Source organism: Diadema setosum, chromosome 12, assembly GCF_964275005.1.
Source record: "Diadema setosum chromosome 12, eeDiaSeto1, whole genome shotgun sequence".
Classification (NCBI taxonomy): Eukaryota; Metazoa; Echinodermata; class Echinoidea; order Diadematoida; family Diadematidae; genus Diadema; species Diadema setosum.
The window spans coordinates 31933455-31946847 of record NC_092696.1 but is presented as its reverse complement, the minus strand read 5'-3'; the positions used below and the strand labels follow the sequence as shown (position 1 = coordinate 31946847).

The 13393-nt window shown below is 37.8% G+C and overlaps 1 protein-coding gene across 1 annotated transcript in view; it reads left to right on the top strand.

Moving 5' to 3' along the window:
- The window catches only part of LOC140236031 (liprin-alpha-2-like), a 207250-nt gene extending 196698 nt beyond the window's left edge, over window positions 1-10552 (top strand). The window contains exon 24 of the mRNA XM_072316006.1: window positions 9908-10552. Within this exon, the coding sequence (XP_072172107.1) occupies window positions 9908-10237 (330 nt within the window). The 3' untranslated portion in view covers window positions 10238-10552. The remainder of the gene's footprint in view (window positions 1-9907) is intronic.
- The last annotated feature ends 2841 nt before the right edge of the window (window positions 10553-13393 follow it).

Sequence of the window (13393 nt, the reverse complement as noted above, 5' to 3'; positions counted from 1 at the left end):
TTATTTCAAAGCCGTACCTGTCATCTTTACTTTATAAAGCAGAAATATTTGAAGCATTTATATCGCACATACAGATTATCGTAGCTGATGAACATTTAGCAACACTTTTACCTCACATCAGCAAGTTATATGTTATATCCGTATACAAACGCGCACCTCACGATTGTTATGCGATGAAACAGTGAAATATTGGTGTGTTTTATGGGTGTCGGACTTTTATATCTATATATCATCAAGACATGTTATTTTAGCACTTTTTTTTTGTCTCTTATCTTTTTATTTTTTTTTATTGCAATGTGTGTTGTATTGTGACCTGCTCTTTCCTCAGCAAAGAAGTGATTGTTCAAGTGTAGGCGGCAGTAAAGTTTGCATGCCTCAAATTCGTCTTCCAGTAGCCTTTGCTGTAGACCAACTTCTCCCTTGGTCAGTCCCATATGTGTCTGTCGTTGAGCAAGTTTAAGTTTTTGTGCAGTGTATGCTCAAAGGGTGCAGAATTCAACAATTTTAGCTTTTGTTATATCATTTCTAAGATTAGGGTTATGTGTGTGCTACTTTTACCCGACATTGGAGGGTGGGGGGGGGGGGTAAAAACAGAATAAACAGAGAAGGAGCCTACTTAAAAGGAAGAAGAATAAGAAGACAAAAAGATAAATTCGGTATCATACTTAGATATGAATACATAGTTCATTGTGTTTCAATCAAAATGATAGAGATGGATATCAACAATTTTAACAGTTCATTTCTTCAATAACAAAATTTCTGATTGTATATCCTTGTGGAAAGTTTGCAGAGCTCCCAAATTGCTTTTAACAGATTTGATATGTTTTTGGACGAGGAAAGTGATACTTGTTCCACTATGACTTCTACATGTATAGGGTTTTTGTTGTGAATCCAACTCGCTGAGACCCTGTATACATGTTGTACCCAAAGCCATGCATAGGCATGAAAGGATACCCCTTTCTGTGTTGCATTTCCTGTCTCAATGTACAGTATGCGTTCCTTGTTGGTGTACACTAATTTAGGACAGCAATTTTCCCCTTCCGCTCCCCCCCCCTAAAAAAAAAGGTATATGAATTGAGCACTCTCAATGAATAAATCAATTATGTAAATGAATATAATTTCATTATGATATATTTACACTTGCCACAGAGCATTATGACAGTAAACGAAATACACCTTGTAATTATGTAAGTGAATAGGATTGCATTCTGATATACGATTCCATGTTGCCACCGAACAAGCCAGAAAACGCCTGTTAGTAAGCAAACATGAGATATGTAGAAAAAAAAAAATGTCTGTTGCAAGGATTTAAAAGTAGGGAATCCCATTTGCATGCCTTAAATGAAAGAGTTGTATAAATACAGTGGTATGTTGAAGAGAGTGTCATTTTAGAAACTCCCATAAAGTATTGAAAGTGGAAGGTAACATTTAGTACATTTTTATTGACTGTTAGATTTTGAATTATTGAATTTTTTGGGGGGCTCACCCTATCAGTACATTACTAGGCTACCTTTGCAGACCCATGCACTGCATGTGTGTCCATCATGTATATTTTTTGAAGAAAGTTCATTAAAACTTACAAACATTTCTATATACATTCTTGCCATACGCTCTATATGTTATTACATCAGATCTTATACTTTTAGATTTGTGTTTATATATATAAACTAGAAATGTCGCTATGGCGACTGATGCCTCCGCCATAATGCATGATTCTCCCAATAGGCTTATAGTACAATGTCTTCACAATGTGTGATCCATGACAGTTTCACATAACTGGCAAAATATTGAAATGACAGGTTTGTCAGAAATGTCTTGAACTGGGTTTGCTATAATTTTCTAAGAGTGCAGGTACACGTATTTGGGGAATTTTGGGAAAGTTTATGCAATGAGTAATTTCCAAGGTACGAAGAAAGAGTGTGATGACGGTACAAAATAGATTTTTTTTTTTTTTTTTTTTGGGGGGGGGGGGCATTGAAACCTGGCCTTTGACCCTTAAAGGGTGTGTACAGTTCTGGTCGAGGTGAGGATTTAGCTTTTAACGTTTTGCGAGATATTCAGAAACCACTCTATGAGATGTCAAAGAGCATGCAGTTCTAAGGGGTATCAAAAGTTTATTCGATGAAAATCGGTTTTGAAATGGCTGAGATATCCAAAAACAAGGTGAAACAAAGAGATCCTAATAAAGTTGTGGCATGTCGCCTTTTATTATTAGCACTTTTTGGGATATCTCAGCCATTTGAAAACCAATTTTCATCAAATAAACGTTGAATCCTTCTTATAATTACATGCTCTTTCATATTTCATAAGAGGCTTTTCATTATCTCACTTAGGAATGTTCAAAACATGAATCCCCATCTCAACCAGTACTGTACAGTCCCTTTAACCTTTGACCTTCTGGCTGGAAATTTCCCAGAGAATCTCCATTAGGTAATGCATGTATTAAGTTTTGAAACTAATAATGCAAGCATTGCATATACTAGTAAACGAGGGAAATAGTAATATTTTGAGGAGTTGACCTTGACCTTTGACCCCTGACTATTGACCCATGACCCCTAAATTCCCTAGATAATCCCTGCCAGACAGTACATGCATATGTACCAAGTTCCACGAAGATACATTGAAGCATTTGAGAGAAAAGTAATATTGCAACATTTTCACCTAACCTTTGACCTTTTGACCTTTGACCTTATGACATGAAACTCTCTCTGGAGAATCTTTACGCAGTAGTACATGTCCACACCAAGTTTCAAGAAAATACCTTCGGGCATTGCATAGATATGGGGGAAATTGCAACATTTGTAGCATTTGACCTTGACCTTTTGACCTTTGACCTCTTGCCAATGTCACTAAAATCTACTCAACTAATTGTCCCATCATACATCATCCTTGGACCAAGTTTGGTGAAAGCTGCTTCATCCAGTTTTGAGTTATCACGTAAACAGATAAATTTTAGGATTTGACCTTGATCTTTGACCTTTGACCTCTGTCCAATTTCACTGAAAAACTAATCAAGTAATTGTCCTATCATACATCATCCTCCAACAAAGTTTGGTGAAATTTGCTCCATCCAGTCTTGAGGTATCGCGTAAACGGATACAATTTCATGATTTGACCTTGACCTTTGACCTTCAGCCGATTTCATCCAAAATCTAATCAAATAACTGCCCCATCATACTCCATACTTGGACCAAGTTTGGTAAAATTCCAGTAAATATTACTCAAGTTATCGCGTTTCAAACGAAAGCGGACGGACGTACGTACGGACGGACGGACGGACGGACAACCCGAAAACATAATGCCTCCGGCACCACTTCGTGGTGGAGGCATAAAAATACAGAAGACTGCAACAAAAAGGCTTAAGTGTGGCTGACACACAGAACTACTGAGTAGTTGAGTTTTGTGCATTATTCAAATTGTAGATAACTGTTGACTTCCAAATTTCTCAGCAGTGGCCTAAACAAGTCCCCCGAGGTTCGTATTTAATGTTTTGCTGCATTTTGGGAGGTCTGTAAAAGGTATCCCATACCTTTAACCCTAACTAGGCCGGGCTATAGGTAGATCAAAGAGCCGGGGGGGGGGGGGGGGGGGGGGGCTCCCAGGCCCCCCCTCCAGATCTCGGCCGTTGACCGCGCGATCGCGACGAAAATTGGCACACACATTGCCTATGATGTAATCTAAAGTACTATGAAGTTAGATTTTTAAAAAATTGTCATTTATGCTAAATTATGCTAATTTATGCATAATGATGCATGAAATCGGACAATTTGGTATAAATCACTAAATAAAGCTCGAAATGGGCACATTTTTTGTGTGTAAATATTCTTTTTAGTGTCCTAAGCAAATATAAGAGAAAAAAATTGAGCTATCCGAAAAAATTTCTTACGTATTTTATTGTTTTTTTGAATTTCTTATGTATTTCTTTGTTTTTTCGACTTTATGTTTTGCATTGTTTTTTCGATGAAACTTGTCCGCGACATTGTTCCGAACAAGAAAATATGTTATTAATTGATTTTAATCAATGAAACCCCAAAATAATCATGCTTTTATGAAATTTGACTGTAAGCACAGTTTCCATTGAAATTGTACACGAATTCACGTTTTTGAGCAATTTTTGGTCTGACATGCATGTACATATTTATGCGAAACTTCGGAACCGCGCGCCCGGGCATCGCAAATTTGGTGTCAAAAGATGCGGGAGACTCGACAGAAAAAAGTCATGAAACGTCGCGGCGATAGCTTTTCACGTTAGCGATACATCGCGCGGAACGTCGGCCTAGTTAGGGTTAAGGGATTATATTGATAAACAGGCGGAAAAAGAGATGAATGCACTGAAAAATAAAACAACAGATCACAGAGAGTGTGTGTAGTTCTTTGTGTTTGTGAGGGGACCCTTCAATAGATTGAAGTCAAAGCTACAGCCACCATTAAAGTGGAAATCTTAGTGCCTTATAAAGATAAAAGCACAGGAAATTTTGCTTGTTATATATGTGTAGTTCTACAATGTATTTTATACTTTATATTAAATATTATGCAAAATTCATCTTTCCCTGCTAAGTGCAAAGAAATCACTCAAGCAAAAATCTCCGCCTGTTAAGTTTACTTTAAGGACCACTGTTTGAAGTCTGCGTGAACACCAAGGGGGCGTGGGCATTGAAGTTTCTCTAACAGACAGAATAATGCCAAGAGTGTGTGTGTATGTGTGTGTTTGCATCTGTTTGTGTCTGTACCACTTGGTTTATACATACACTTCGTATGATATGCATGTAGGTTTATGACTGAGCTCAGTAGGGTCCTATACACTGCATCATCTGTTGAAGTACATCTGCCAAATTTTCCAGGCTACTTCACAATGGCCATCTCTCCTGCCTTGTGACATGGCTAGTATTAAACTGCATCTTGTTTACCTTGGCATCTATCTAGATGGTAACCCAGTTATATCTATCCTCCTGCTTATATTCAAACTATCTTGTGATCTTTCTATTTGACTCGTAATCATTTCATGTCAATGACTTTTGCCTGTAATATTATTGGATTCTGGGGAAAGATTTTCAAAGCAGGGTTGAAGGTATATATTTTCCTTCAATACATGTATATTTATTTATTGCAATTGAGACAAAACAATCTTAGCTGCAAAACATTGAGATCTCTTTCATTTACTCTGCAAGAATAGTAACAGGAAGATTTATTTTGTCACAAAATTTGAAAAGGATAGTGATTATTTTGGTTCTGACTTCGATAGATTGCAATGCCATTTCCAACTGTCACAAAGTAGAGTGATGTCACAGTTTAGTTCAGTGAGTTCTTTAAATATTTACATTTATTTTTTATTTTTTAAAGTTGAAAACTGATTCGAAATATAGATGACAAAGAATAAGGACCTGAGCTGCCGTGTTCTTGGTTTGTTTGTTTGTTTGTTGGTTGTAACCCAATCCTGTGAAAGAAAAGAGTATCTGAGATTAAATTGTGTTCAGATGGAAGAGGAAATAATTCAATTACTTGACTGAATAAAAGCTATTACTTGTTTATGCCTCCACCACGATGTGGTGCCGGAGGCATTATGTTTTCGGGCTGTCCGTTCGTCCGTCCGTCCTTCCATCCGTCCGTCCTTCCATCCGTCTGTCCTTCCGTCCGTCTTTCCGTCCGTCCTTCCGTCTGTAATCAATTTTGTGGACAGCGTAACTAAAATAACGTTCGAGGTATCCTAATGAAACATGGCATATATATGTATATATGAGTGGGCGAAGTTGAGCCTATCAACTATGAGGTGCACATACTCAAGGTCAAAGGTCAAAAGGTCAAGGTCAAATGCTCAAAATTTCACTATTTCCCCCATATCCATGCAATGCCTGAAGGTATTTTCTTGAAACTTAGTTTATGTATGTACTACTAAATAAAGATTCTCTAGAAAGAGTTTCAGGTCATGAGGTCAAGGGTCAAAGGTCAAGGCAAAATGTTGAAATTGTTCGCTTTCCTCCATATCTTGCTATGGTTCAAGGTATCTTTGTGGAACTTAGTAAATATGCATGTACTGACTGGCAGTGATTATCTAGGGAATTTAGGGGTCACGGGTCAGAGGTAAGGGGTCAAAGGTCAAGGTCAACTCCTCAAAATGTCACTACTTCCCTCATATTTATGCAATGACTGCAGGATTTTTCTTGAAACTTGAAATATTGGTCATGTATGTATTACCCAATAGATACTTTGTGAGAAGGTCCTTGCCAAAAGGTCAAAAGGTCAAAGGTCATGTGTAAGTGCTAAATTTCACTTCTTCCTCCATATCTTGAAAATAACTCAAGGTATCATCTCGAAAATAACTCAAGGTATCATCACAAAACTTCTTACATACTTATGCATGTTCTACCTAACAGTGATTCTCTTTGGAACTGTAAAGTCAAAGGTCAAGGGTCAAAGGCCAAGTTTAAATACTAATATTTTACCATTTAATACTGAAATTACACTTTTTCTCCATTCCTTGTAAATTACTCAATGCATAAACTTATAAAAGGGCCAGAAGTCAAGTAAACATCCTCAAATTCCCAAATACCTGCACTCTGAAACTTAGTCATTCATCCAGTGAAACCTAGTTCAAGGAAATGAACATTCAGCATATTTGTGACAAACCTGTAATTTTAATATAAATTGCCAATTTTGTGAAACTGTCATCACACATTGTCAAGACATTGTACTATAGACCTATTAGGAGAACTATGCATTATGGCGGAGGCATACCAGTCGCCGTAGTGACATTTCTAGTCTTTTTCTCTTTATTCTTTTTTTATTTCATTTTTTTTTTTTTGGGGGGGGGGTATTATTTTGGGTGCTGTTGTGTTTTGTTTTACTTTCATTATTTTGGGTGACAGGCATGTAAATAAGCATTTAGTAGAAATCTTTGCAGTTGGCCAGGTAATGTGCAATGCAAAGGACTGCCACAAGTTTTCACAAGTTTTACAACAGTGCAAATTAAAGCTGCTTTACACTGTACAAGTAAAGGCTTGAAATAGCAAGCATTGTGTGAAGAATTATGACGTATCCCATCAAAGTGATTGTATGCAAGATTCATTGCAAGCAGAGAGAGAGAGAGAGTGAGAGAGGGTGAAGGGTAGAGGGAGAGAAAGGTGTGGTGAAATTTGATTTAGAATCTTCCATATTTTTTCCACTTTTCCCTGAAAAGCAAACCTAGAAAGACATTTTCTATCATCTTTTCCTCGTGGAAAATTGATGAACTGTGTCATAAATATGTAGGAGAAATAACAATATATCTGAATGAAAGACGATAGATTGTGAGGAGAGTTTTTATTCAACGGAATAATGTACTTTTTAGTGGAAAAATGAGCAAAGAAAATAGGATTCCATCGGGATTCGAACCCGAGACCTCCGGATCGCTAGCCTGGTGCTCTACAAACTGAGCTGTAGAAAGCCCTAGTTCAGTGTTCGTCCCAGAAACCCTAAATTCTCAATGCTTGGATGGTCAGAAGCTGTAGCCGTGTGTTTGTGTGTGATACACACACACACTTAATCTGGCATAAACCCAAAGGGTAATTCAACTTGGGGATAAATACGAGGTATCACCGAAATGATGCAGCTTTTTGAGTCTAATATAAATTATATTCTTTCTGGTCAGTTTATTCTGTCTTAAAGGACAAGTTCACCTTCATAGACATGTGGGTTGAATGAATTCAGCAATATTACTAGTGTGAGAGTGTGAGGAAAATCAGACAATTTGTTCAAAAGTTATGAATTTTTGAAGTTTCTGCTTAGTCAAGGCTGGATGAAAAGACTACTATAGCTTGTGATGTCACATGTGTACAATGATATAAAGAGAGAATAGAGAAAATTCAACATATTTCCATTTTTCTTGCATAACAAATTCAAAGAACACTTGACTTCTCTCTTTCAAAAGGCAGGGGGAATAATATTACCCTTAACATACATCAGTAACAAGTCGAAGGAATGTGCACTTTATTCAGAAAGTAAAGTTTTGTGAAATTCTCTTTTTTTTCTTTTCCTTATATTATCGTTGTACGCATGTGACATCATACACTGTAGTAGTCTTTTTATCCAGCAGTGACTGCGCAGATACTTAAAAAATTCATAACTTCTGAACAGATTGTCCAATTTTCCTCAAACTTTCACTGATGTGTTCTACTAATATTGCTGCATTCTCTCAATCCTTATGTATAGAAAGGTGGACTTGTCCTTTGATGTACTTTTTGTAAGTTTCCTTGGGCATGTTTCATCGGACATGTTTTAACTTTGAGAGCTTGCTGCAATGTTGTAGCCAGCTTTGCTTGGCTTGTTGCCAGCACAATCTTGTACCTGAGAACAACCCCGTACGCTGTGAGACACATAGCAATAGATGACGCCTATTTGCTGCACCTAACCCCAGCACAATGGATGTACTTTGGCACTATCTGCCATGACCTTTGCCCTTTACCCGTTGACACACCTGCACAGGATTTAGTTAATGCACACTTCACACCTGACTTAGAATCCTCAACCTTCAGGTCCATATTCAACTTAATGTGTATCTCTCTGACTGTAATGTCTGTAACCAGCAGACTACTTGAAAGTCCAGGAACTTACTACAGCAGACTACTTAGTCCAGGAACTTCCTCATACCGGATATATTACTGTCATAGATAATGTATCTGTACATTCTTAACTGTAACAGCAAAAGATAAAAAAATAAACAATCAACACTTTAACAAAAACTACCGAACAAAATATATTACAAGTAAGTCCCTCAAACCAACAACAAAACAATTGACAGAAAATTGTGGACAGCTTATGAGAAAATGTCTCTACTAAATGACTACTCTTGTAGAATTATATACAGTTCAGCTGATGAAGCACAGAGCAATTCAATCGTGCAGATATTTTTGAGGGTCTGAGAATTCGCACTGGCCAAAAGTAGTGCTGAATCCAGGAAAATTAGTGTACTGTGAATATTTATGCATTTACAGTACACTGACTTTAACACAGGGCCAGCGCAGCATTTTTTAAGGGGGATGGGCGGTTTATATTTCTGGTGCCAATCCCATGATTAATCACCTAACAATAAAAAAGCAACAACAACAACAAAACAAAATCATTCAGCAGCAATTTTCTGGTACAACTTCCGGGAATCAGTGGCTTGCAAAAAAAAAAAAAAAAAAAAAAGAAGAAAAAAAAAAAGGAAAGCTTAACCACGTTTTCTAGTGTCACTTCCAGGATAGTAAAAGTGGGGGCCCCAAGTGGTTAATTAGACCCTATGTATGCTTGCCGAAACCCCAGGTGCACGGCAATGTAACATGCACAAAATATGTAGGTATATCATGTTCAAACATGACCAGAAGCTGTTCAGTGACACAAAGGTGCACCGTAGTATAGAAATCACATCGGGTATAATTGGATCTAAAAAGACCCTCTGACCAATTGAACATAGCCACACACACAAAAAGAAAAAAAAAATAGAAAACCTAAATAATATCAGTTTTTAGCCAGATATGAAGTTCCAAATTAAAGAAGATGAAGTAAAGCAGAGCATATTATGTATTCTGAAATATAAACCTTAAAAGCATATGAGGGATTCTATTTTTTTGATATTTGCAAGTCATCTATGTACAAAGGTGATGAGAAGAATGAACTCTTTTTCTCCTATACTAAGGAAAATATGCTTGGATATGCGTACAAGTGATATCTTATCCTATACTATCAACCCTCGTTCAGAGATACATGTAAGTAGGAAAAAATGATCATGTGCGTTAGAATTATGTATGTGACATGAAAAGAAAGACGGATCTTTTTTTTAAATCTGGATCAGAAACAGGAAAAATGGATCAGAAAAAGTCAGCCAAAAGTGAGACACCTACTGAAGTGGCGTCTTCACATTTTTTTTGTTGTACACCTTATCTCTGTCTTGCAGGGTGAGCTAGGTAGATTTAGGCGCGGCCCCTCTTGGCGGAAAATGTTCAAAAGCAAAGAGGCCGCCGCCCACCACCGCAAAGACAAACTCCCATTGGACATGACGGCGGGGGAGTGCATGGAGGCCTACAGCCCCTCCCCGGGCTCCCCCACCCAGAGGACCATGATGTTCCCCACCCAGCGGGCCGCGCCCGTGGCCCACGGGGTGCCCGTGCTGCCCGCCTCCCCGCCCCCTAAGGGGCCCGGGGGCGGTGGCGGGATCGGTGGAGGCGGAGGGGGAGCGACGACCTCACCTAGCAATACGGGCGATCTCAGAACTTATTCCTGCTGACATAAGACCAGTGAGGGCGCTCTTACATAGTTTAGCAAAAGGTGTGTGTCATACCTGTCATTTCTATCTTTAATCCTGTCAAGATTTGACAGTTCAGATTTTACAGTAAATGTCAGAGTTTTGCTAAAAGGCGTTTGGTATCCCCACAAAGTGAAGTTAATTAAACTTAAAGGGATTGTACAACTTTGGTTGAGATGGGGGTTTCAATTGTTGTTTTTTGTGTGTAAGATAATAAGAAACTACTCATGAATTATGAAAGGACATACAATTCTAAGAGGAACTCAAAGTATACTTGATGACAAAAATTGCTTTTGAAATGCCTGACATATTATATCGAAAATCAAAATCCAAAATCAAAGTGGGCCTGATAAAATGTAGGACCCACCTTTTCTTAGGGCCACAACCAAAACTGTACATCCCTTTAATGTGTGCTGTCTTCCTTGTTTGAATGGCTCTTTCCTATTATCGCATTATACCACAAACTGTTTAAGAATGCATTCCTGGAAGGAGAGTTATATTAAAAAATTCATCAACAACTAAAACATAAAACCAATATGCCACAGTTTGATAAGTTAGAATGCAATTCTTAATGGAGAGAACAGGGCAGGAATAGTGTTGGTTTGGCGGGGATTTTAGATCCATGCTCGCAACTGTGAATTTGAATAGCCTGAGCGAAATTTTGCCACAGGAACTAAAGACGGACATCTTGCTTTACATCGATAGAAATGCATTGGAAGTAGTGGTTCAAGAAAAATTTGTCCACATTGGGTATTGAACTGTGGGATTTTTCAATCATTTCATTGTATTTTTTTTATTGTTGTTTTTTTTTTTTTCTTACACAGAAGGGAGTTCATTTTGATTGATGTCCTTGTACGTAGCCTTGCTTGATTAACAGTCACTCCCTGTAATCGTAACTGCCACCTAACTACCCAATCAGCTTTCAAATTGTTGCATGCTTCCATAGCTCTCAACACTAGTTGCTCATTGGATTAATCTCTAAAGCCATCTAATATGTAAAGAGCCAGACAGTGAAATTTGAATACCTGATACATGCGCAAAGTCTCGAGAGGCCTTCGGTTCTCACTAAACAATAAAGTACGCTTTAGTTTCATTTGTCAACAGAATGTAGTTTCTACTTTTGAATGGTTTGTTTTCATGATCTAAAGTCCCAGACTGATGACTCGGTCAGACCAAAAGTTAGGCAACCAGACAAGTGCAATTTTCTATTCTTGGAAAGTTTGTGGTCACTTGAACAAGTACTAGTATACTCGGGAGTCGGGACTATTCTTCAACAGGTTAAAGTGACAGTGGTGAGATTGTGAATACATGCACAATCCACAAAAGACTTGTTCTGCCTTGCCATTGCTCACAACGTCAGTGAATGACATACTTACATCCATGCAGGTGTGGCTTAAAATGACGAGTGTGACCATAATCCTGTGAGATTGTTTTGTGTGTATATGTTATATGGGGATGGAGGTGGGGGGAGGGGCAGTAGTTTTGAGGTATGCACACACATACACACACAAATGCACACTCTTTTCAGCATCAAGTGTATGTACTGAGCAGTGATAACTATAATTCCAAAAGATGTACGAGAGTTACATGTAAACTGTAAAGGAATGAATTTGTGGCTAAAAACAATGAAAGCATTTATCCGTAATTACAGCATAGCATAGTAGCATCATTAGTCACATGAAAATATTTTAGGTTTTCTCTGCAGGTGATAACATTGCAATGTCACATTTTGTAGCTAGATACTGATTTTATTTTTTATTTTTGTTGTTGTTGTGAGTATCCAAAATGGGTCACATTTTCATATGCTGCTTCCAAGACAAAGGAGGTATTAAAATGCATTCATGCAAATTCAACCAATACCACTTTATGGCACGACACCACAGGTTATGTGCATGGTACATTATGTAAGTGTTCATCCTAGCAGGCATTACATTGTAAATATGTACTAGGTTATATAATTGCCCATGGATTTAAAAGGTCTGTAGAACATGGAGAGATCAAGATCTTCATTTGCCAATTGATATTGCTACTTCTGAATTGCTAGAGAAAGTATTACAGAGCAATTTTAGGTTTGTTTTGTTTCTGTTTTGTTTTGTTTTTTCCACTTTGGGAACATCTTCTTGATATCATGTATAAACAGAGGCAAGTCCTGCATGTGGATGGGTACCCATAGCTTGCATTAACAGATGTGCTTCTTCCTGTAAAATGGCTTCCATCATGTGTGATTATTATGTATTTTGTTTTGTGTAACCCTATCTTTTTCACTTCCTTTATGACTGAACGTCCTTTCAGCAGATGTGCATTTCACAGATTCATCAAATTTTCTGTTGGCCCTTTCTTTTTTTCATCTGATGAAATATGTAGGACTTCATCCTTGTTTCCATTTCAATTCTGCGTACTATTGGGCTTAAATATCTTGATAGGGATGTAATCTGTGGAAGAGGGAATTTACCTTCTATGATATGCAGAGAAAAAAAAAACTGACTTATTTAATCGCACCTCTTTCCCTTCATGTCAAAACGTCACCTAAGATGAGATATTGTGGCTTTTTATGTATGAATGTAAAAATGTTCTGGGCTAGTTGATCTAGAGTTCCTGAAGCAGCATTCAGAACAAATAGTGCAACGACAAAGAACACATTTGCTCTTTTTTTTTTTTCATGGATTTTTAAAGTTTTTCAGCATAAGGTACTGCTGGCCTCTCTGCCAGAATGCATTCCTGTGTAACATGTTCCTTTATGATTTGCCTGCTTTACAGGAAACTTTGTCTGTGTCCATCAGTATGTTGGCAAGAATAATAGAAATCACATTTGTGTTGTAATAGCTTCCTTGTGCTTGTGTGTAATCCCAGCTTCATGTCGGAAAAAAAAGTCAATTGAAAAGGGAAAGGATGTGTGTAGTGACCGCATTGTGCTGTTATGTTCAAAACCTGTATTAACGTGAAAAATGGTAATTATTTCAGCAGTTGTTATTTTTTTTTTTAGAAAGGCTACATGTGCTGTGTTTACCTTCCCTGCGACTTTCACATGTCATTGTTTTTTCCCCCGCCTACAGAACACATCACCATGGAAACAAGGACCAAGTCACCCAATCAGCTGACCACGCTTTCCCTAGCGGAACAGACTGTATATGGTAGGCC